Source organism: Lepidochelys kempii, chromosome 1, assembly GCF_965140285.1.
Source record: "Lepidochelys kempii isolate rLepKem1 chromosome 1, rLepKem1.hap1, whole genome shotgun sequence".
NCBI lineage: Eukaryota > Metazoa > Chordata > Testudines > Cheloniidae > Lepidochelys > Lepidochelys kempii.
In genome coordinates this window covers 285284768-285311254 of record NC_136380.1, presented here as the reverse complement: position 1 = coordinate 285311254, position 26487 = coordinate 285284768, and the positions used below count along the sequence as shown (strand labels likewise).

The window sequence follows — 26487 nt, the reverse complement described above, 5'->3', positions numbered from 1 at the left end:
CCTTGACCTTCATCCAATCTCAGTCTCCCACCTACTCCTGCCCTGGCTCCTTGCCTCAGTCTCCTCCCTCCCAATGTCCTTGCTGAACCAGTCCCAGCCTTCCCTCCTCAATGATGTTAGCCTCAATGGTAGGGCATATAGTACATATGTATCCTTTTGACATGTGTTCAGTGACTTTCATTCTCATATTTTGTTGCATGTGAAACCTATTTATTATTATTTTCTCCTACAATTTTATTATAGGACTTATTAAGAGAAAGACCTATAGATATGAATTCTCAGATAACATCAGCTAGCTAGTTAGCTATTTTAAGATATAGTAAAATATATATGTTTTCTTTCCAAATAAAATTATATTTTTTCCTGATGTGGGCTCAGTCGCAACCTCATCCCTGTTCCTATGAACCAGCACAATGCAATATACACAGTATAGAAAAGTACGCATTTGATGCCTGATCGTACAGTCATTGTACAATCAGAATGTCCACTGGCTTCTTAGAAATTAATGGGGATTTTGCGAGCACAAAGATTTCAGGATTGAGCTACTTGTAAGTCTTGTTAGATAGTACACACTTAAAACCAGAACAAGCAATTTCATTTCCATTCAGACCAATGAAGAAAATTCAAAAAGAAGCTGGATCCATACTGAACAAAAGAAGACTTCACTTGAGCTCTTGTTACATACCATTTTCCTGAAGATTCAGTTGTTGATCTTAAATAGTCAAAGTTCACCAGCTATTACCACACATCAGAATCTGAGATACCACCTTTTTCCTGATAGCTATAATAAGACATAAATTGTAACTCTATTGTATCTTTTGACAAATGTTGACTTTTTAATGGCAGCCACTGTAATTGCACAGCTAAATGTGTTTTCAAAAATTACTATGCGGGAATTTGTTGATGTAAATCAAAGCAAAGAGTCTATAGGCATAAAGCCTGAAAAAGGAAATATATCAATATTGGTTTTTTTTTTGCTGTAGAATCCTGTTTTCTGTGATAGTGGTGGAAAGAATGGTAAAGTGCTCTTAGCAGTTTAAACAAACAAACAAAATTAGTTGTGCACAAATAGAAATATCCAATGTAAAGAAAAGACATTATTCTCAGTCTTTGGCCAAATTTTGCAACAGTATTTGAAGTTTTAGTGTATCACAGTCTTCAGCACCGAGAAGAAATGTTACACAGATTGACAGGAAGCCACAAACAGCTGATAAACATGGTTGAAGCTTCACAATTGATGATCTTCTCATCTACTCATTCTTTCTTTAAAGATCTGCCAGGATGTTATTTTCTAGATACAGTAGTGACACAGAAATTATGCTCTTAGTGAATTATCTCAGGTGAGTTCTGCTGAGATCGTTATACTGAACGCATTGTTACATTGTTTCTTTCCAAGTCCAGGTTCTGGGGTTTCTGTAGAAAGAACATTATAGAAAAGGTACAGTGGAGCAATTGTCTGCATTGTTAGTTATTCCTGACACTGATTAATGAAGAGTTGTGATCAGCTGAGACTGTCTCAATTAACAAGGGCCATTCAAATACCTCCCCTTTTTTTGTGTGGATTTTAAAAATACTTACTGAACAATATGTTTGTTCCATTAAAATTTTTTGTTCCTTTAAAACAAAAAAGCTAAAATTAATGTACAAATTCAGTAAAATATTACGCTTCAATTTCAAGCAATACTTTATTTCTGTGGGGCTTGTCCTTAGTTCAGTTGTTTAGCATCACTACCGAATAATACATCAAATACATTTTCCTTAAAGCAAAGCTTAATGTGCTAGCAGGTGTCCTACTGCAGAACAGCCACTATCAGACTATTATAAGCAATAACTCTGCCATCCTCTAATAGTTCCCTGTTGATTTCTAATGCAGATTGTTTTGCCCCCACACTGTAATTGCCTTTGTCATATTCCAGAATGGGTCCTCCTTTACATATTATTAGCTAGTAGGGGAGGTTAGACTTTTGTAAGAGATAGAAACCTCTGAATATAGCCATTCTGGTCCTTTTAACCAGAATTACCAGTCAGGGAGGGCACGTGTAAAAGTATTATGACACTTAGCACCTGCTTGGGAACGAGGTTTGAATCTGTGCAATTTAAATACACGTTTACATGAGATTTAATTTATCACAATTCCAGGGCTTCACAAATTATATATCCTGTATGATGCAAAGTTTAGGAGCCTGATTCTTCTCTCACCTTGGAGTCACAATAGTGTAACTATATTGATTTGAGAGGAATTACTCCTGATATACACCAGTCACTTACTGAAGTCTGGTCCCTTTTCTTTGCTAACAAGATGCATATCTAGAAAAACAGAGAACTCTGTAGTCTTAATTATAACACTTTTTCTCCCTTTCCTACACTTTTCTGTTATTATCTCTTGTTATGCCTAAACTTAGATGGTAGCTATTTAGGGCTCCTGTCTTTTAATGTGCCATCAAGTGCCTATTGCACTTGAGGCACTAGGGGCGGTGGGGGGGGGATCTTTCAGAAACACTCAGCATTGGCTGAATTCTGTTCCCATTTAAATCAATAGTAAAATCCCATTGATTCACATAGCTCCAGAAATGTTAGCATTGCAGATCTGAGTATTTCCATAATATATGGAAGTATTTTGGATAACTAAGAAAAGGGGGAAAGTAAAAATACTATAATTATGCTGGTTTATACAGTAGTGTTAGCTCAAGAGAGAATTAAGATTTATTTCCATGTAATGTTCCAGTATCACTCTTCATGATTAGTAGTTATAGCTTGTTGTTTGAATATAATGATTTAATTGCAGATATGACATGATGACAGTGGATGTTTTCTGATGGCTGATAATTACAAGCATTATATCACTGCAGTATAGGAAACAAATATAAACATTCCCTTTAAAAATAAAGGGATGGATCCTCAGCTGGTTTAGATTGGTTTAGCTCCATTGGCTTCATTGACTGACTATGACTATTTACACCTACTGAGGAACTGGCCTGAAGAGAAGGCAGGACAGTAGTTGTAATGACCACTTGAGTGATGCAGCTAAGATATGAGCATGCCTTTCAAACCTTGTTTAAATTCTGCTTGACACTTGTGTGTTCTTCTTTGATTCTGAAAGTAACCTAAATATGTAACTGATCGACGGGCACTTTAAATTAATTAATAAATCAATTAAATAAATAAAACGGACAGGTTAAAGCCCAAACTTGTGGTAACCTCCGTACAGCTAGTGGAAAATTGAACTTGTTTGAGTATTATTGAAAATGCTCTGCCACTGTTGGGAGAGGTAGAAACCTGGTTTAAAGAGAGGATATCCCAATAGAGGAGGTACAGAATTCTGTAGAACAGTTATTAAAAAAATTAGGGCCAAGGTTTTTAAAAATGACTAGTGGTTTTGGAAAAAGAAAAGGAGTACTTGTGGCACCTTAGAGACTAACCAATTTATTAGAGCATAAGCTTTCGTGAGCTACAGCTCACTTCATCAGATGCATATCGTGGAAACTGCAGCAGACTTTATATATACAGAGAGAATATGAACCAATACCTCCTCCCACCCCACTGTCCTGCTGGTAATAGCTTATCTAAAGTGATCATCAGGTGGGCCATTTCCAGCACAAATCCAGGTTTACTCACCCTCCATCCCCCCACACAAATTCACTCTCCTGCTGGTGATAGCCCATCCAAAGTGACAACTCTTTACACAATGTGCATGACAATCAAGTTGGGCTATTTCCTGCACAAATCCAGGTTTTCTCACATCCCCCCCACCCCCATACACACACAAACTCACTCTCCTGCTGGTAATAGCTCATCCAAACTGACCACTCTTCAAGTTTAAATCCAAGTTAAACCAGAACATCAAGGGGGGGGGGTAGGAAAAAACAAGAGGAAACAGGCTACCCTGCATAATGACTTAGCCACTCCAAGTCTCTATTTAAGCCTAAATTAATAGTATCCAATTTGCAAATGAATTCCAATTCAGCAGTTTCTCACTGGAGTCTGGATTTGAAGTTTTTTTGTTTTAAGATAGCGACCTTCATGTCTGTGATTGCGTGACCAGAGAGATTGAAGTGTTCTCCGACTGGTTTATGAATGTTATAATTCTTGACATCTGATTTGTGTCCATTTATTCTTTTACGTAGAGACTGTCCAGTTTGACCAATGTACATGGCAGAGGGGCATTGCTGGCACATGATGGCATATATCACATTGGTGGATGTGCAGGTGAACGAGCCTCTGATAGTGTGGCTGATGTTATTAGGCCCTGTGATGGTGTCCCCTGAATAGATATGTGGGCACAATTGGCAACGGGCTTTGTTGCAAGGATAAGTTCCTGGGTTAGTGGTTCTGTTGTGGGTATCTGATCTGAGAAACTTTCTGTTTTTCAGAAAGTGCTGAGTCAACCAGAATCACTAATCATTTTTAAAAATGTTGGCCAAAGAAACTGTTATTTGGCACAGATTGAGCAGATGAGTTCAATTATATCTGTACAATTATGAGAAGAATAGAGAGAAGATATAATAGTCATTGGAACTTCTATATGATTTGCCCCATGCTAATTTCCTCCTACTGTTACTCACACCTTCTTGTCAACTGTGTGAAATGGGTCACTCTCATTACCACTACAAAAGTTATTTTTCCTCCCTTGGTATCCTACTGTTAATTGAATTGTGTCCGTAGACTGACCTCACACTTGGTAAGGCAACTCCCATCTTTTCATGTATTTATACCTGCTCCTGTATTTTCCACTCCATGCATTTGATGAAGTAGGTTCTAGCCCATGAAAGCTTATGCCCAAATAAATTTGTTAGTCTCTAAGGTGTCACAAGGACTCCTCATCGTTTTTGTGGGATGATATTTCATGGGTTATTTGGTTAATTATTTTTGCCTAAGTGTCAGGCCAGTAACTAAATGCTGAATGCATTGTAATGTAGCAGCAGATTACAGTGTGTCAAGGATAACACCATTTTTGTTCCTTCTGGTAACATTCACTCATGAATATTAACATGTAATCTATGGATTGAATGTAATCTATGGATCTGATATTGCACAGGCTGGTATTTTCCAACAAGACTCACTGGAAACAATATTCAGGTAGCCTCAAATAAAACTGATACTAAAAGTGAAGTGGCTGATCTGTTTAGATGATCTAAATGCTATTTTCCAACTTTCTTAGAGCTGGTTCTGCAGTGCTGTCCTTCTCTTTGCTAATTGGTCTGACCATGGTTTTCTCTCACTGTTGGGGTAGCTCTGCAGTTTGACTGACCCAGGTGCTAATACTAACAGTTCTCTCCTCTCGGTAGGTTTATTCATCATCATCCAGGGTTTATTTTCTTGTACAATATCTCACATATAAAAATATATCAGACCCACCTGTATACTCTAGTTCCTGCACTCACTGATCTTGACCTCCTCTCTTTTAAAATATCTTAAGCTTTTGTGTAGTATTGTCAATGCTCCATCACTGATTCTCAGTCACTTTCAACTGTCAGACTCTGTCAAAGCCACGTACAGAGCCTGACCCCTTGTCCAGACTTTTTACTTTGAGTGTCAGGTGGTGTCAAGATAACCTGAGGTCACAACTTTGATGCTAGCAGTCTCCAGGAGGCAAAAATAAGAAGGTGGAGTGCCACCAGAGTCAGCATTCCATTAGAATGTGTTGGATGGCCAGATGTGAAGTTTACTAATCATTCCTGGACTCCCTGCAGAATGGTACTTATTACTCTGGAGAGCCAGAGTTCTAGAGACTTTTTCTACTTAAAGTCAGAGATTAAGCAGGTGTGGCAATGGCATAATCAGTCTACAGGTAGTTGTGCAACAGGAGCAAATCCAAGGCTTAGGGTGTGGATGAGGGCAGCAGTATGAATCAAAGACATGGACAGAGGTGGGGGGGTGAGCGTGAATCCAGGACTATGGTGGCGTATAAATGGACTGCATTTGGATGAATGTTACTGTCCTGAAATCTTATTCTGAAATCATTTTACAACCATCTTGAATGTATGGTATTCTCCTTATATTGTAGTTGTCCAGCTGTTCTGAGGAAACAAAGTGGAAAAAGTGGAGTTTCTCAGCTTGTAGATAGTGTACCAGATTCCGATTTCAGTTACATCTGTGTAAATCTGGAGTAACTTCATTTATGTCAATCAACTTGACAAATAAAACTAAGAGCAGAATTTGACTTGTATCTGTTTCAGTTCCCAACTGTAGATCTCACTTCTCTTCTGAGAGAAAGACACACATTATCTTTTCCACCTTTTATATTATTTCCACGTCCAGGTATGTATCAGTCACCATCTTTTATTAGTTATAAGTGTTATCATTCCTGGATGGTGGAATTAGTTCAATTTTTTCTAACTGAAGTGGTTCAATGCCTTAGCAATACTGAGAAAGCCTGGATTGTGTTGGGATAAAGCCCTTATTTAATACGAGTAACCAGCTTTTTAAAAAACTAACACAATAAATGGCCTGTAAGTTTAATCAATAATGCTGTTACTACAAATATCTGTCAAAATCTTTTAGCACTTTTTACTGTGCTTTCTGCATCTTCTAATATTCAAGCCACTTGCCTCAATATTCAGGTGCTAACATAGTTTCCAAACCATTTAAGCTTTACAATTTTCTTTAGAGACTGAGTCTATTATTTGACAAAACATTAGAATTACAGTTTACTTCTTCTTTTGCAAGATCTTACCTGCTTGTGTGGTAATTGTTTCAGCTTGTTCCTTTGATATGGTTGATCTTTGGTGTCTTTTGGGTATTTGAATGATTACGATAATATTATTTTGCCAAACAGGCCCAGCTGAAACAAAAACTTACATACTACCAGCAATGATTGATTCTGTTTAGTTTTTAGTAACACACATATATCGTATTTCATTATTATAATCCTTCTATCTTGCAAGGAGTAGCTCCATATTAAAAAGTTATAAAGGGAAGATGTTGAGGACAGACTCATTTCAGAAGAGAGTTAGAGCTAAAGATCGGCAAAATATATATATATATATTATATATATATATCAGTGTCAGTTTTCTGCTTTTGTTTGGTATTTCATTTGTATGGCATGTTGGGCAAGGTCTTTGGCTGTCTTGAGTCTTCTTTGCACAGCTCCTATGGTGAAAATCAGGATTAAAACCATCTAAACTGACTAGGGGTGGATTTCCACAGTGTCAAGGAACCCTCATAGGTATAAGGCTGGCACCAAAGGCTTCTGTGTAACTCTCTCCTGCCACCTGGCACTGTGGGTGTGTCTGAAAGTTGTGGGGTGGTTAAGGTATCCCTATACACCCAACAATTCCAAGGTGTTGAGACACGTTTTTTAGGTGATAGACTGTTCAACTTTGTGTCAGGGACCAGCCTGGTGGCAGCAGGATAGTCACAAGAATGTGTCTGTCTGAGAAGGTAGCTTATTGCCTCTTTAGCACCTCCCCTTCTGAACTGTGCTGAGTGCAGCTTAGATCTGGGCTGCCATATTTTGGCTGTCATCTGTCCCTTGTCTTCTGTGATTTGTTTCTCTTTTTCTTTTGCTTGTTTCTCTTTGCTTTCTGATTTGGATCTTTTTCTTACAGTATAAGGGCCAGATTGTGGCTTACACACCCACACAGGAGAACAATGAATACCTTATAACCCCCTGTGAGCGACCAAGACCTTGAGTGTGGGTATGCAGGAGCAGATACTGGGTGCCTGTTTGATCTTTCCACAAAGCAGATGGGTGGGGAGAGGACAGGGCCTTGGCTTGCATCTCACTACGCCTTAGCCAGTGCAGTTTAGCTGGAAGGTAGGGGTTGTAATTACTGTTGGTATAAGCCAGCATTCTTCCTCTGTCCCCTCACCAGAGTCAGGTGAAGCAGGAAGAAAATGGAGAGGTAATGCTTATATACCACCCCTTGCTCATAGCTGTACCCAAAGCCTCAATCTAGCTCTAAAGCAGTGGAAAAAAATGTAAAATAGTATTATATCAGGTGAGGAATATAGTTTTATATTGTAGTCTCATTCCTTTTTCGTTTTGTTTTTCTTCACCCAATAAAATGTTTAATCAAAAATAATAAATTCTGAACTGGAAATGGAGAGGTCTATCCAAACCAATCAACCTGCATATTGTGAGTCAAAAGCCAGAGGAAGAGGATGAAAGCATTTGCCTCTCTTTGCAGTCTTTCTGAATATAAAATTCAAGCCAAATGTGATGTCTGGTCGTAGACTGGTAAACAAGATTATTTGGCTCTGTTGAGTAAATTCTCAAACTGTTTCACTGCCTTATTTTATTACATACAAACCCTGTAAACAAATAACAGAAGAATTCATGGAAACTGTATTGTCTGGGACCACTTTAAAATGTGCATGTGTATTTGTTGTTTATTTACCTACTCTGACTTTTTTGTATACCTGTTTTAGTCTTTTAATTTACAGTGCAACCTGATTAGCTTTGGATGCTGTTGGATATTTAACTGTCTCAGAAGACTCTATATTTTTAGACAAAACAGAAGCACAATGTATTGGTGAAGCCTCTATAACGTTGTCTTTTTCCAACTGTTATTTTCATGACATCGTTAAGACAAGGCACTGCAGTTAACGGAGCCAGTGTTCTCATTTAGCTTTTCTAGCCTGTGATTAAATGGGAGTTGCTGCTTGTTGTAATATGAGTTGGCTGACAGAAGCTAAATCTGTCACAGGTGCTACAATTGGTACATCAGGAAATTTGCTTTCCAAACACTAATTATTCCCATAGTATCGTACTTCACACAAAGCACAAATGACACAGTCAGCAAAATTTCCTCAGTTTTACCTTTGTGCTGTAAATTAGGGTTTGTCTCCTACCATTGTATAAAGTGTAGATGATGGAAATTCTAATGCAGGGAACCCTTTGATTTTATAAGGTTTTTTTGCTTTAATCTCCCAGTCCAATTGCAGAAGACTTAGTTTGTTCCAATAATCACTTCTGAATTTCAAATCTATGATTGTCTATGTATTCTGTAGGGAGATAGTAAGGCATGAATCTGATAGGGTAGCCTAGAGCTTAACACATAAAAATGAAAATATTTTATGCCAGGAAGGTCCAGGCCTAATCCAGAGATATATTTAAAAATTAATATGGGGAATTACCTTTATTTGGTGAGATCTTGTAGGATATACCTCTGACCTCAAGTACACATCATTTTTATATTTGGCAGCCTCTCCTTCTCAGAGGCTTGGGACTGAAGAGCTGTTATGGGCTACTCCTCATTCCTTTGGGAGAGTGGCTTTTCCTACTTTTTTGCCTTTTCATTACTGAAGGGGAAACATGGATAATCAACTGTGGCTGAAAAAACAGAAAACTTCAGTTTACAGCCCTATCAGATATTCTCAGATCACGTGCTCACAAACACATACTCTTCCACTATAGGCACCCCTTTTATGTGACGTGCACATTTTCTGTTGCTTCCCATGTGGAAAAGCTTTTTACGATATCATGCTAGAGCCTGAGTTAACAATATTATCTATTTCTGCATTTAATCATAAGGGAAAACACCTGTCCGCAAAACCCCACTAGATATGAGGAAATGGCTCTGATGGCCTATTTCTTGGTTAAATACTTTATAACAGATCTAGCTGTCATCAGAGTGTGTGGGTCCTTGACATTAGCCACAGAATGACCTGCTAAAATAAACAGTAGAGCTTTGTTTTAGACATTTGCCTCTTTCATTGCCATGAATTGCCTGGAAACAGATGCAGAGGCTATACAAGTGTTTAAAAAGTAAATAGGAAACACTAATCTTGATAAATTAGTTAGAAAAGGTAAAACTCTGAATGCTGTATGTAAACTTACTAGGGATTGTTGGTTTGTTTTTCCATTGGGATTTATTTAATCTTCTATTTTTAATATATTGTAAACAGTCTCCAGAAAATATTTATTGACTCCCTGAGGATGAACATATTGTATATTGCTAGATTTCCAACAAATGAAAACATTTATGTAATTTAACTGATACTAGCAGTGATTCACAGCTGTAATTATTTGGCCTGTATACAGTAACTTCTGATTTGTATTTTTGTTTTATTTTTTGTAGGACTATTTGACAATTCACAAGTATGGCAATGCAGCCAGAAATGATCTCTGGAATACCCTGTCAGAGGTAAAGTACTATATAGCCTAATACACTGAGAGAAAAGCAGGAAGCCATAGTGGTGTTTTTATGCCGAGGTTGGAAGAGAATAGTGCCTATTGAAATGCCTAAGCCCAAGAGCACATTTAAAAATAAATGCTAAGAAGTACCGTTTGGGTTCACAGAAAGCGTCAACATAAAAAAACATGTTTTCAGTTGTTTGTGTTATATCATTGACATCAAATAAAGGGAAGGCCTGCTCCCATTGACTTCAGTGGGAGCAGGATAAGGTCTGTAAGTAGGAAAGAGCAGGAAAATGCGGTGCTTTGGCATTTGTATTGAATAGGCTTTTGATAAGTAAATATTCCTGATTTGTCGGAAGGACAGACCTTGTAAAGGCTTAAAGCTGGGCATTGTATTTTCTGGTGTCAACTGTTATTATTTGATGTCCTTAGACCAGCTGCAGGTGGTTACAAGGGTACTGAAAGCCACCCTTGCTTATTCTGTGCAGTTTCTTACTTTTTCCTTTGCTTATGTTAAAGCCTTTGGGGCAAATTCTCAGTGATCAAAAGTGCATATTAGTCAAAGAACAGTAGAACTCACAGCAAACATACAGGCACAAGATTGTGACTGCATTCTGGGCCATAAGCAACTACTGTCACATTGGATATGTCAAACCTGTTAATGGTGGGAATTAAAATTCCATATTCCCCTACCTATCAGCATATCTGTTGTCATCCTCTACATTCTCAAGATGTCTCACATGCAGACGGAGTTCTAAGGGGTTCTTCCTGGGATTTGCTTGGATTCACTAGGGGTCACTCAGTCCCTGTTCCAGCATTGGCAGGAAGTTAGAGGCATTTCTTGGTTGCAGAGAGAGCTGTCTCTGTCCATCCTTCACTTGCTTGCAGTCTCTCTCCCCATGAGGTGTGAGTCTTCCATTTCTGTCGGGTTTATTGTATTCCAGCTGAAATTCCACCCGATTTAATTCCACCTATTTAAAATTGTATTTTTTCTAGAGTTTCTGTATTAAACTAGAATAAGGTATTCCTGTATTTGCTGCAAGATTTATACAGTTTGCAGGTTTCGGGAAGGTCTGCATGTGCACAGCTTAGCGTTGGACATAAGAATCCAGATTTTCCAGTGAGTAGTGATTTTGGATGCCTAGCGTGAGACACCTTAAAGGGGTGTGATTTTCAGAGGACAGATGTTCAGCACTTTCTGAAATCAGACCTTTTTAAAGTATCTCAAGATGGGCACCCAAAATCAATAATCCCAAGAGAAAATATTCATCAGTGTTTCCAGCTCCTTTTTTAGCCTTTTCTGATCATGGAAATCATTTGCAAACGGCCATCCACAGTCTTTGTGAATGCTGGAAATGTGGGGAGGCAGGTCTGAAGCTCCACTCCTTTTAGGTATGGGTGGGATTTTCAGAAATGCTTCAATGACTTAGGGGTACAAATGAAAGTCATTGGAACTTGTGCTCCTAAGTCACTTAGGTGCTTTTGAATCTCCCACCCTGTCACTGTGTTTGCATTTTCTAGCTTGCCACATGAGTATTTATTGCTTTCAGTTCTTAAAGCTGTTTTATTTTGATATGCAATATTAAATGTATCTAGAAAGAAGGCTCCTCCTTGATTGATTTTTTTAACCATTTATATCCTGTATTTAGGCGTGGAAAGCGCCTGTGCGTATAGATGCTTAATTGCTATTTAAACAGCTAGACAAATTAATGGTCCTCTGGTTTAAAAAGTAAATGGTATTATGTGTTAGATACTAGTATTGCAACAATATACTTAACCAAAACATTTTTTTTTGTAAGGCTCTAAAAAAGGTTGGAAAATTTGTAAATATCCAAGAGGTAATGGATCAATGGACACTACAGATGGGTTACCCCATTATCACCGTCATGAGGAATGAAACTGCAGACAATATTGTATTAATCTCCCAAGAACACTTTATTTATGACATTGATGCTAAAACCCCGGATCCTGACCTAGGAAACAACAGGTACGTGTATTTCTCAATAAATATTCCTACTAAAAGTTGTAGTTGTTTAGCTGCTTCATGCCAGTATTTTAAAGCAAAAGACCATGCCAGAATAACATATCTTTGTCTAGAATCAATGGCATGCTATGGCCCTAACTTTCTAATTTTATTAAAGATTATTCTTGTAAAAAGGATTAGAATTATATTAGCATAATAAACAACAAAAGAAAGCTTTTTATGTGCACATTTGCATTTTTAGTGCTCTCTCTGTTTTTTTTCAATCTAGGGTATGCATTTATTCCTTGGCCTCTTCTTTTGGTTTTTTGGCACTCAGCGAAATGCACCAGCATGTGGCTAGATCCTTCTGATGTTGCGTACTTCAAAGTGGCTTTCAAATATCAGCAGGAGTATTCTCTTATTTTGACAGAAAATGTTAATCATCAGTCTTACAACAACTTAAATCAGCTTGTACAGATGCTCCCAATAGTCTGGTCATGTGTCAAGGAAAGACTAGACAACTAAAGATGAACATCTTATATGTTACCCCCTGAAAAAGGAGAAGCCTTTGGAAGTGCTTAAAACACAGATACGGGCTATTTTTAAAAGAATACAGAGCGCACTGTCAGCATACTAGGTAAAGGGAAGGCATAGTTGACTGTAAGGGCTTGTATAGATGAACAGCTAGTGCACGGCAAGCTGGGGAGTAAATCTATAGTGCACTAGCCTGTTGCATCCTAATTATCTGTATGGACCCTGCTGCTGTTCACAAGTTCCCTAGTGTGCTTTGATTTACCGCTCTATGAAATGAGAGTAGGTCAGTGTGCACCAATGAACATTCACTGTGCAGCAGCAGGGTCCACATGGAAGTGCACGGCATACTAATGTACTGTGGATTTACACTCCGACTTTCCATGCACTAGTGCAGGGGTGGCCAACCTGTGGCTCCAGAGTCACATCCGGCTTTTCAGAAGTTAATATGCGGCTCCTTGTATAGGCATCGACTCTGGGGCTGGAGCTACAGGCACCAACTTTCCGCTGTGCTGGGGGGTGCTCGCTGCTCAACCCCTGGCTCTGCCACAGGCCCTGCCCCCACTCCACCCCTTCCCGCCCCGTCCCCTGAGCCCGCCATGCCCTCGCTCCTTCACCTCCCCCTCCGAGCCTCCTGCACACCACGGCACAGCTGATTGAGAGATGCAGGGAGGGAGGGGAAGGCGCTGATCGGCGGGGCTGCCAGTGGCTGGGAGGCGCTGGGAGCGGGGGCAGGGAGGGAGCTGATGGGGGGGCCTGCTGATGTATTACTGTGGCTCTTTGGCAATATACATTGGTAAATTCTGGCTCCTTCTCAGTCTCAGGTTGGCCACCCCGCATTAGTGGGTTGTCTAGACAAGCCCAAAGTGACTTTTATGCCTCCCCTGATCTTGGATGCTGTCAGGAGCCAAACTAAACCTCAGGGCAAGTTAGAGCAGCCACATAGCTGCTGTAACTTACAATAGCTAGAACAGTCCCTTAGGGATAGGTCTTTCAGCTGGGATTGATAGAGCACTTAGCTCTCTGGCCCCACCTCCCGGTGGCATGCATCATAGTCACTTCCCACAATGTCTCCTCCCTGTCCCAAGCTAGCTCCATGACACTCCTTGCACGGTTAGTTCCTAAGGGGACTAAAGTTAAACTGACTATGCTGGTTTTATACCAGCCCAAAATTCCCTGACATTTCCCAATTAAGGCATCTTTAAGGTTGCTTTGCTGGGGCCAGGATCTGTCTGATCAGGTTGAAAGCAAACTCAAAACTATCTGCTAGGGTCGATGTCTAGAGGACTGCCATTTAGTCTAGAAGCTGCTGTCTTCACCTCCTCTGGTTGAATGTGCAAAGGTCACTCTCTGAATCTTGACTTGTCACAGAGAGGACAGTAGAAGTCATCAAAAGGTAAAACTAAGTGCAGATGTTCACGTGACATGTTTGGGTTTTATGGAACAATATTCCTGTAAGGGAGTTTGTTATTTTTTAATAACCACTATACTGTAAATTTAATCTCCATTGTTTCATGTGCCATGGATGTTGTGGAACTCATACCTAAGTATGGTACATAGTTAATTGCTGTTTCACTGGCTATATTGTTAGCTCCCTAGTGGGAGCTAAATTTAAGCATATGCTTAATACTTTGTTGACACAAACCCTATATTTGTTCAAGAACACGAAAGGTGAAAAAGTATATCGTGTGGATGGAAAGTGTCTATGCCTCACAGTTCAGTGTTACTCTTCCAAGAACAGTTTGGGCTGGTCGACATTAACTCTGTAAGTCAATCTAAGTTATGCTATTTCAGTGATGTAAATTAGGTTAACTTACAGTGGTGTCTACACCACACTCTCCCGTCGACATAGCTTCCAGCTCTCGGGGAGGTGGAGTGCAGATGTTGATGAGAAAGCACTCTCCCATGAATTTAGTGTGTCTTCACCAGACCTGCTAAATCGACAGCACTGCATCGATTGCTGCAGTGTCGAGTTAGCCAGTAGTGTAGACATGGCCTTTATCTATATATCATATTTATTTGTGTAGTGTTTTTTTGTGTCATGGAACACTATATATATTATAATGTATGTATGTATTTATACATGTATACGTGTTTGTGTGTGTGTATACACCCGCAGATAATGTGAGTGAATTTTATTATGCAGGAAAACAGTGTCTAATAGTGTTTAGATAACTTAAAACAAGTATAGTACTGAAAGCATTGAAAACTTCCGCATACATGTTTGTCAATGCATCTCAGTCTTAATTTGCAATAACTCTGCTACTCCAGTCTATGAGCAAAGGCTACCAGCCATGCAGTGATTTTGTGTGGATGTGGATAGCTGCGGGTTAAAATTAGACCATTACACTTACTTTCATTTGTGACCTAAATTCAGATTTGAACTCAAATTGCCGAAGGTGAAAGGCTAGTGCACTAACCCTCTTTACACTTCCTCGCCCCTCCCCTGAGAAAATAGGCTTTATGGTAAGTAGGTACTTAATGTTTGGATCCTCTTTTTTTATTTCTTCTTCTTTGCCCCCGTCTATTTTTTCCCTTTCCTCTGCTCCACCTTCTCATCCCTTATCCACAAATGGGGAAGAAACCCGTTGCAAAGTGAAAAATGTCATTGGTGGAAAATACCTAGGTCAATCAGTTTGATGGCAGAGCCACGTCCTGTCACTTTTCAGTTAAAATTATGTGCAAATCCTACTGACATGAAGTCTAAGTCACAAAGAAAACGGGCCCGTAACAATTAAGTGAAAGGGACACATACATGTTCTGTTAGTCTTTCAGACTCATCTTCTTCCAAACAATATTAGTCACATAGGTTGGTTATACATTAGTGTCTAGAGTTTTATATCACTGATCATTTAATTCATTGCAATGCTACACACTGACAGTCATGGCCTGATGGAAACAACATTTGTGTGTCTTTTACACATGTCCTTCTGTACCGGGGTGATCGTCTGAGCCATATATGACAATCTTCAAAAGTTTGAGAGCCAGGATGCTGAAGCCCTGACCCCCAGCAAGCATGCCCTGCTGATCTGAAACCCCGAGCCCCAGCAGATGCTCCCCGTGGGGCTGAAGCCCCAAGACCCCCCACCCCACTGGGCAGAAGCTAGAAGCGATATGCGGGGTCACTTGCCCCCAGATTTTTGCCAGGGTTTTTTGGCCCCACTGGGTCACATGGTGACCTCTTGGAGAGGTGGATTAACTACACCGATGGAAACCATTTCCATAGATGTAGGAAGCATCTGCACTCCAACAGCATAGCGGCAGTGCTGTAGCTGTGCCACTACGGCGGCTGTAGTTTAGACATGGCCTTAGAGTATTAGTCTTTGGGAATCCAGGTCTGGGGCTTTGATTCAGCATAGTGTAGAGGTAAGCACAGGTGGCGGTGGCTAGGGCTAGAGGGGACTCAGCCCCCCAACTCCACTTCTGGCGGGTGGCACCGGGGCAAAGAAGGGAACGGGACAATGTAGGGGGAGGGCCCAGCCTCTAGGCTGGATTCCCAGCAGATGGAGCTAGATTCCTCAGTCCTGGCAGAGAGCACTGGAAAGGGAGGGAATCCTGAGGTGGTGGGGGAGAGGACCCTCAGGGTAGGGGGGGATGTCCTGAAGTGATTGTGGCAGGAAGGAGGGAGATCCTGAAGTGATTTAAGGGGAGGTCCTGGTGGAAGGAGGGTTGCTGAGGTGATTGGGGTAGGAAAGGAGAGTCCCAGAAGAAAGGGTGGATCCTGAGTGAGGCCCCACATTTGGTGGCACTGGAGGTAGAGTGGGTGAGACATTGCAAGGGAAGGCCCATCTGTGCATGGATGCACACGTCAGGTGATGCTGTGGCAGGTTCGAATTTGTGAGCATTAAGAGTCAACAGGCCACAGCAGGGAGCCAGCCCCAGCCACATTGGACAGGAGCCCCTCTGCAGGGTGAGTGCGGGCTGGACTCAGCTCACTCTCCCTCCCCCAAGAATTTTCAGCAGTTGCTTATGAAGATAAAGGCTAGCCACACTTCCCCAAAGCTTTGGTGCTTGTTTGGGGTTTGTTTTTGCTGTGGGTGGTGGTGTTTTGGTGTGGTTTGTGTTTCCCAGATTAACAGGATTTAGGTGGGAAGGCTATGACAGATACAGAGGCAGCAGTGGGAGTGACTCATGTAGTGGAAGACACAATGAAGATGACTGGATGTGGAAGCTGCGGTATGTACATGATCCTGGAGGGGGTACCTGAAAAGAGTTTCATCAGCATGAAGTGCCATCTGATAGAGCTGATGGAAGAAAAGATCCGAGGATTGGAGAGGCAGGTGCAGACTCTGGTTGACTTTAGAAGGGGGTTTGAGCAGATGATGGAGCAAAGACATGAGGAGGTGAAGGGAAAAGCTCAGACTTGCAGATGGAAGCAGGACTGAGGAATTCTGAGGGGAGACTGGGTGAGGAAAGTGGTCAGTGGAAGCATGTGACTAAAAGAACCAGGCAGAGGAAAAGACGGGCTAGTGAAGGAGAAATAGAGCTCAAGAACAGGTTTGCAGAGTTGGAAAATGAAGAAGGGGCTCAGCAGGTAGTCACTGAAGGTGGAAGGGCAAGGAAGAAGAGCAGAGCGGCTAGTCCTATAGGAAAAGGGGAAGAGTCAATGGAGACTACACCAAATATGAGCCTCAGGAGGATACAAGATGGGTTGAAGAGGATTACAAGGGAGAATAGGAATGGAAAGAACTTGCAGCCAGACAGAACAGGGGATACACTGGAGAATCGCACCATCACCAGGAAAAGGCAGGTCTACGTGATCAGGGACGCCTTATTGAGAAGAATAGACAGGCCTGTAACCAGAGCTGATCCAGAGAATAGAAGGGTGTGCTGTCTTCCGGGTGCTAAGATACAGGATGTAGACCTGAGGTTGAAAAGGATCCTAAAGGGAGCGGGAAAGAATCCCGTAATTATCCTTCATGTGGGAACAAATGATACGGCTAGATTCTCACTGGAAAGTATTAAGGGAGACTATGCTAGGCTGGGGAAGACGCTTAAGGAAATCGAGGCTCAGGTAATCTTTAGTGGGATTCTGCCTGTTCCTAGAGAAGGGCAACAAAGGTGTGACAAGATTATGACTATCAACAGATGGCTTAGGCAATGGTGCTATAAGGAGGGCTTTGGGATGTATGGCCACTGGGAGGCATTCATGGACAGCAGACAGTTCTCTCGGGATGGACTTCATCTGAGTAGGGAAGGAAATAGACTTCTAGGATGGAGGCTGGCACAACTGATTAAGAGAGCTTTAAACTAGGAATTTGGGGGAGATGGCTGGGAGATGTCCAGGTAATCTCCACGCCAGATTTTAGCATTGAGAGGGAAGAAAACGAAGTAAGAAAGGATACAGCCGTGGGTAGGTAGAATGTATATAAGGAGGAAGGGCAGTGTGGATACCAGTCTAATAGGTCATACTGGCTGTAGAATAACCGTGCCTAATCGGGTACAGAATGTGAGCGAGGCCAAACAGCAAAAATTAAGATGTTTGTACACCAATGCGAGGAGCCTAGGGAACAAAATGGAGGCACTAGAGCTACTGGTGCAGGAAGTGAAACCAGATATTCTAGGGATACAGAAACATGGCGGAATAGTCGTCATGACTGGACTACAGGTATTGAAGGGTATGTGCTGTTTAGGAAAGACCGAAATAAAGGTAAAGGTGGTGGAGTAGCATTGCATATCGATGATGAGGTAGACTGTAAAGAAATAAGAAGTGACGGAATGGATAAGACAGAGTCCATCTGGGCAAAAATTACATTGGGGAAGAAAACTACTAGAGCCTCCCCTGGGATAGTGCTTGGGGTGTGCTATAGACCACTGGGATCTAATTTGGATATGGATAGAGCCCTTTTTAATGTTTTTAATGAAGTAAATACTAATGGAAGCTGCGTGATCATGGGAGACTTTAACTTCCCAGATATAGACTGGAGGACGAGTGCTAGTAATAATAATAGGGCTCAGATTTTCCTAGATGCGATAGCTGATGGATTCCTTCATCAAGCAGTTGCTGAACCGACTAGGGGGGATGCCATTTTAGATTTGGTTTTGGTGAGTAGTGAGGACCTCGTAGAAGAAATGGTTGTAAGGGACAATCTTGATTCAAGTGATCATGAGCTAATTCAGTTCAAACTGAACGGAAGGATTAACAAAAATAAATCTGCAACTAGGGGTTTTGATTTCAAAAGGGCTGACTTTCAAAAATTAAGGAAATTAGTTAGGGAAGTGGATTGGACTGAAGAATTTATGGATCTAAAAGTAGAGGAGGCCCAGGATTACTTTAAATCAAAGCTGCAGAAGCTATCGGAAGCTTGCATCCCAAGAAAGGGGAAGAAATTCATAGGCAGGAGTTGTAGACCAAGCTGGATGAGCAAGCATCTCAGAGAGGTGATTAAGAAAAAGCAGAAAGCATACAGAGAGTGGAAGATGGGAGGGATCAGCAAGGAAAGCTACCTTATTGAGGTCAGAACATGTAGGGATAAAGTGAGAAAGGTAAAAGTCAAGCAAAGTTGGACCTTGCAAAGGGAATTAAAACCAATAGTAAAAGGTTCTATAGCCATATAAATAAGAAGAAAACAAAGAAAGAAGAAGTGGGACCGCTAAACACTGAGGATGGAGTGGAGGTCAAGGATAATCGAGGCATGGCCCAATATCTAAACAAATACTTTGCCTCAGTCTTTAATAAGGCTAAAGAGGATCTTAGGGGTAATGGTAGCATGACAAATGGGAATGAGGGTATGGAGGTAGATATTACCGTATCTGAGGTAGAAGTGAAACTGGAACAGCTTAATGGGACTAAATCAGGAGGCCCAGATAATCTTCATACAAGAATATTAAAGGAATTGGCACCTGAAATTGCTAGCCCATTAGCAAGAATTTTTAATGAATCTGTAAACTCAGGGGTTGTACTGTATGATTGGAGAATTGCTAACATAGTTCCTATATTTAAGAAAGGAAAGAAATGTGATCCGGGTAACTACAGGCCTGTTAGTTTAACATCTGTAGTATGTAAGGTCTTGGAAAAAATTTTGAAGAAGAAAGTAGTTCAGGACATTGAAATCAATGGTAAATGGGACAAAATACAACATGGTTTTACAAAAGGTAGATCGTGCCAAACCAACCTGATCTCCTTCTTTGAGAAAGTAACAGATTTTTTAGACAAAGGAAACGCAGTGGATCTAATTTACCTAGATTTCAGTAAGGCGTTTGATACCGTACCACATGGGGAATTATTAGTTAAATTGGAAAAGATGGCGATCAATATGAAAATTGAAAGGTGGATAAGGAATTGGTTAAAGGGGAGACTACAACGGGTCCTACTGAAAGGTGAACTGTCAGGCTGGAGGGAGGTTATCAGTGGAGTTCCTCAAGGATCAGTTTTGGGACCAATCTTATTTAATCTTTTTATTACTGACCTCGGCACAAAAAGTGGGAGTGTGCTAATAAAGTTTGCAGATGATACAAAGCTGGGAGGTATTGCCAATTTAGAGAAGGACTGGGATATCATACAGGAGGATCTGGATGACCTTGTAAACTGGAGTAATAGTAATAGGATGAAATTTAATAGTGAAAAGTGCAAGTTATGCATTTAGGGATTAATAACAAGAATTTTAGTTATAAACTGGGGATACATCAATTAGAAGTAATGGAGGAGGAGAAGGACCTCGGAGTATTGGTTGATCATAGGATGACTATGAGCCGCCAACGTGATATCGCCGTGAAAAAAACTAATGCGGTCTTGGGATGCATCAGGAGAGGTATTTCCAGTAGAGATAAGGAGGTTTTAGTACTGTTATACAAGGCACTGGTTAGACCTCACCTGGAATACTGTGTGTAGTTCTGGTCTCCCATGTTTAAGAAGGATGAATTCAAACTGGAACAGGTACAGAGAAGGGCTACTAGGATGATCAGAGGAATGGAAAACCTGTCTTATGAAAGGAGACTCAAGGAGCTTGGCTTGTTTAGCCTAACTAAAAGAAGGTTGAGGGGAGATACGATTGCTCTCTATAAATATATCAGAGGGATAAATACCGGAGAGGGAGAGGCAAATTATTTAAGCTCAGTACCAATGCGGACACAAGAACAAATGGATATAAACTGGTCATTGGGAAGTTTAGACTTGAAATTAGACAAAGGTTTCTAACCATCAGAGGAGTGAAGTTTTGGAATAGCCTTCCAGGGGAAGCAGTGGGGGCAAAAGATTTATCTGGCTTTAAGATTAAACTCGATAAGTTTATGGAGAAGATGGTATGATAGGATAACCTGATTTTGGTAATTAATTGATCTTTAAATATTCATGGTAAATAGGCCTAATGACCTGTGATGGGATGTTAGATAGGGTGGGATCTGAGTTACCCAGGAATGAATTTTCTGTAGTATCTGGTTGGTGAATCTTGCCCATATGCTCAGGGTTTAGCTGATCGCCATATTTGGGGTTGGGAAAGAATTTTCCTCCAGGGCAGATTGGAAGAGGCCCTGGAGGTTTTTCGCCTTCCTCTATAGCATGGGGCACAGGTCACTTGCTGGAGGATTCTCTGCTCCTTGAAGTCTTTTTAAACCACGATTTGAGGACTTCAATAGCTCAGACATAGGTGAGAGGTTTTTTGCAGGAGTGGGTGGGTGAGATTCTGTGGCCTGCGTTGTGCAGGAGGTCAGACTAGATGATCATAATGGTCCCTTCTGACCTTAGTATCTATGAATCTCTGGTTGGGGCCAGCTCTAGGTCCATTGACTCACCTTTGCTTTAAAAAGACTAATTTTAGAATAGGCCTGGCAGATGTATTTTGATAAATTAAAGAGAGAGCTGAAATATTTAAGAACCACAGTTTTGTAAAAATGTCTGTTCTAATCTCTGTGCCAAAGCACTTGTGTCATAATTAACTATTTAAGATCAGTATAAGACACCACACTTATTTTTTTTCTCTAAAAACATATGGAGGACAATACAAACCCACAAGGAGCATTTCCAAGGGACTAAATGCCAGAGTGAATACTCCTGATACCCCTGGAAGTGGCTTACTGTGAGTGCTGCCAAATCCAATACAGATGAACATTTTTAAATTTTTGTTGTAGATAAGAAGTAGAGTGTATATATTTGTTTTTCCTAGTCTAACACAAGACTCCACATGTATACTATAATTAGAAGGGGGTAAAAGCTGTGTTTTAAGCGCCAGATATTCAACATGTGACTTCTTTGTGTGCATACAACTTGACTTATGCAATTTTAAGGAATATCACTGTGTATAAACACTATAGAATTCACACAATCCTGTTTCTATGCACAAATGGACATTGATTTTACTGGACACCTAGCCCCAGAAGATATTTTATGTGGGAAATATTGAGAGAAAATGAGAAATTACAGACTCCTGCTCTGGGGATGCCATAGTATACAAAGCCCCAGTCAAAGTCCATTGAAGTCAATGGGAGTCTATTGATTTCAATGGGGTTTGGGTCAGACCCATAAGGATATGACAGATAATGTTCTAAGTTGAAGCTGTCCCAGGAAAAGTCCATAACTCCTGCTTTATGGTGCACAGGGCAAATTCTGCCCTTGAATAAGTACACAAAACTTCCATTGATTTGGGGTCATGTCTGCATATCTGAGGACAGAATATGTCCTGGCATTACAGGACTGTACAAAATGAGGAGATAATCCATATGACAGGGTTCAGTGGGTTTCCCTCATGAAAGAGAGAACCATAATTTCAAGGCACCGAAAAGACATCTAGCATCATCCATCACTACAGAAATGATTCACAGGTTTGACAAAAAAATATGAAAAATAATCTGCTGTCTAGAAAATGAGCTAATCAATTCTGATGAAATCTATAAACCATTTGGGTTCTATACTGAAGGGGAGGCACAAACATGAAGCTCTCAGATATGGAGAGGTTTTTTTCTTTTGAAAATACACAGAATTCTTCTCTTTAAAAACAGAGAAATAACTTCTTTACATTTAAAAAAATATTTGCTACTTTCTGACTGAGATGGAGAGCCAGGAACTATTCAGGCACGGTTCATGTCCTCGTGGGAGTTCCTGCTGTCCCTGTGAAATGTACAGTGTTTTCTGCAGCATGGCAGTTTTTATAGTTCATATTTATTGTTTCATCGTACATTATGGGAAGGGGATATGCTTCTAACCTCCTCAAAAGAATATAGAAGGCCCCAAACATAGTAAAACCACCATGGTTCCCCTGGCTGTGGGGAAGGATCCATATCACATAGGGGGACTCTACACTCCATATATGCTGAAGAGTTTGGCTCCAGGGTGTCTCTCTCTGTGGGGATGCTGCGGGAAGGTTAGTGGCCTGGGCTGGTTAGGGAGGCAACCAACAGACCCAATGCTGTGCAGATTCACAGGTCTAACGCCACATAGGCCCTATGTGGACTCTATGTGGACCCTAGAGAGTGGCTCAGTAGCCACTCCACTTCAAGCTGTATGGTTGATTGCATGATTTATTTCCCACTGAACCTTCTCTTAACACCCTGCACAAAACTCATTTATTGAAGCCTTGGAAGAAAGGGGCAGTGCTTGCCCCTTTAGTAATGAGAAGTGAGATAATAAAAACATTGCCAGGTGTATCCCCATTTGTTATTTATACGACACTTTGGGTGTATATACACACAAATACAGTTTTCCTTTACTAAATTGTTTGCCGGTTATAGACAACAACTGCTCCACTTCTAGAATAGAGGTTTAACTCACACACTTTCCCATCTCTTTTGAGAGGAGCTCAAAAGATTATTTTCTTATTATGTCTTTCACCTTTATATTATCTGATATATTAAGCGTAGGTTATAACTGATATTGCAAATAACTGTCTTGTCACCGACGGGCCCGATTCTGCCACTCTTGCTCACATTGATTACTCCCATGGGCATTCAGCATGAATAAGAGTGGCAGAATTTAACTCTGAAGTAGTGGGATGTTATTGAATTCTGTATGGTATGCAAGAAATGAACAACATGGGATAAAAAAATCAAAACAATTGCATATATATACAAGTATCAGAAAAAGGTTAAAACTAGGGCTCTATCCTGGCTGCTCCAGCTGAAATGGAAGATGCAGGGAGCCCCTTCCCACCACTTGTACACTCGTGTTCGTTAGGGGACAAATATAATGCCAGTGGTTGTGCTCTTCCTGAGCATGGAGGCAATCCATACCCCAGCTGCTTGTCAGGAGCCAGCACTGTGGGGACTGCATGCTACATATCTAACTAATAGATACAAGAGCTGCTTATAATAGTGTTCCCTCTTAGGCCCATGCAGGCAGAAAGCCTTTGGCCACTGCCACTAATTTGCCCTGTGCACACTTTGCCCAATATATCGCTTTGCCTCTAAAAGGCACAGAAGTCTCCTCAGCATTTTGTTTCACTTTTATTTGTAGAAGTTCCTTTTTACATGTTACATTATGGAATCAGAATATAAAATGCCCTTACAATCTGCTAATGTGTACTCCTGCATTGATGTCACTTTTCAGCGTGATTGCTGCTGTGAGCAATGGTGTCAGAAATGCCAGTTTTAATTTAACCTGTGATTTCCAAATGCATTTCACAGTTTATACTTGGATTGCTTCCCACCATAGAAACTTTCAGCATACTCTGATGTGCAGGGGTCTGCAACTATTAATGTTGTAGTGTGCCAAATACTAAAGTGAATAAAATTGGTATATTGTGTTATGGCTTTCTACACAGTGACAGCAGTCCCATACACTTAGAGAAGTTGGGCTGACAATGAAAAGCTTCTACTCTTTTTTTAATTATTGCTGTGGCTATGTTGCTTTCCACATGTTTTCATGTACTAATTCTCAGGAATTATTGGGCACAACTAAGTTAATTAACCCACATATTCCTGATTTAAAAAAAAATCATGGCGGGAGAAGGTGGTGTCCTTGTGTGTGCAGAGATATGTTATAATTTGAAATAGGGTAAGTATGGAGTCAGGTGGCTAGTTCATTAGGTGGAGCAGGACAGTGAGGGAGGAGGAATTGGGAAGGGTGGGTAGCTGTTTTGGGGAATGGGGATAGGTCTTGGAAGCTGGTGTAGAGCATTATAGATGTGGGAGCCAGATAGTGGGACTCAGTCAGGAGATGAATGGTGTGGCTGGCACTGCTGCAGTGACTGTTGTCTGAATGGAGGTGCTGCTTTCTGTAATCAAAGGATGGTTCAGTGGTCCAGAAAAGAATGGAAATCCTTTGATATGTCACTAATCCCTTCCACTTCGAGGATGCTTGTCTTCCATTGAATGATAGCCAGTAATCGCTGGTGGATCTGCAGGTGGCTAATGAGATTGATCCAGGATCCATAGATCTTGACATTGTTGGGGCAGACTTTTCCCAGCAGAAGGGGCAGATCATGTTAAGTTGGGCTGTGGCGCGTTCTTTCCTCCTTTCCCGTTTTTCTGTTTCCTTTTGTCTTAGTTGCATCTCAGAATACTGAGATCATTGCCACTAGGTCCTTCTCCATTTTGGTCAATCGAGGGCTTGGGTTTCCCATGATTTTATGTCAATATTGCACTTCTTCATATTGGCTTTAAGGGTGTCTTTGAAGCACATTTTTAGCCCACTCCTTGTCTGTTGACCATGGCACAGTTGTGAGAACATTACCTGCTTTGGGAGTCAATTGTCTGGCATTCGAAGAAAATGGCCAGTCCAACAGAGTTGGTGATGGATGAGCATAGCTTCAGTGCTGGAGTTTTAGCTTGGGACAGAACACTGATGTTGGTGCGTTGGTCATCCCCCTCGATTCAGATGATCTTGCGGAGGCACTGTTGATGGTATCATTCATAAACTTTGAGTATCTACCATACGTGACCCAGGTTTTGGCACCACACAGAACAGCAGAGATAACAACAGCCTGGTGCACAAGAAGCTAGGTTTGATTCTTGATGTCACAGTCTTCGAAGACACATTTTCTCAGTCCAAAAACTGTGCTGGTGCATTGGAGGCAGTGTTGAACTTCCTTGTCAATGTCAGCTCTCTGCGACAGATAGCTGCTGAGGTAAATCTCTTGTGCTTGGGGGTTGCACGTTGCCCTGAAAAGCCATTTATTCTGGAGCTCAAAGCTGGGGCCTACTGTTTTCATCATTGAGATTCACCTTCCTCCCCACTGGAGACAGCTGTCTGCTCCCATGCCTTGCTCAGGATCTGGACCTCCCATTGTTCTAGCACAAAATCCTCATCTCCTGATAACCACTTGAGATTTACACCTCTGTGGGCCTCTGAGCTAGCAGGTTGCGAGATTGATGTTCCTGGCAGACAGGAGGGGCCTTCCCTACTGTCTTCTGTCCCTCATCATGGCCCATGAACCCTCTCATTTCCAGGACTAGGCTCGTTTCCACTAGGGGGACTCCAGTTCATCATTTCAGCACCTCCCCAAAATATTTCCAGTCCATCCTAATAACATAAGGTAGGTGAGGGTGGCTGATAGCCCCACCCAGCAGGTGCGGTGTGGTTCCCTACCATCAGCTGCACTTCCGTCGTGGGGTAAGGTTGTACAACCTTATGTATGCCCTGGAGGTAGAGGGGAGTGCCCGACATGTTGGGAGACTCTACTGTGTTTTCTGGTATGATTGGCTGCATCTGAAGTCTACCATGCCTATGTCCTCCAATACACTGACTCATACTGAGATAAGCATCTTGGCCGGGCTCCATCTGTGAGCCCTGGAGCAGGCCTTCCATGCCTGTCCATAGCTGCGGTCCATAAGGATCATCCCTGCCTAAAATGTCCTTTATGTCCACACTCAAAACAGTTCCCCTCTGTTTGTGGTTAGCTGTCCCTCCTCTGGGGCTGTGGGGGTTCCTAGTGGGCATACCCCATTTCTTGGGAGTCCTGGCTCCCAAACAAGGGTGACTTGTAGAAGAGCAGCTGGTTTGTGAACCCTGGGCCTCCCCTCCTAGCCTGACCTCTGCTAGGG

The 26487-nt window shown here is 41.3% G+C and overlaps 1 protein-coding gene across 2 annotated transcripts in view; it reads left to right on the top strand.

Moving 5' to 3' along the window:
* Positions 1-26487, top strand: part of TRHDE (thyrotropin releasing hormone degrading enzyme) — a 337934-nt gene that overhangs the window by 217988 nt on the left and 93459 nt on the right. For both annotated transcript variants that reach the window (XM_073327757.2, XM_073327756.2), the window contains 2 exons: positions 10024-10089; positions 11882-12069. In XM_073327757.2, the coding sequence (XP_073183858.2) occupies positions 10024-10089; positions 11882-12069 (254 nt within the window). The remainder of the gene's footprint in view (positions 1-10023; positions 10090-11881; positions 12070-26487) is intronic.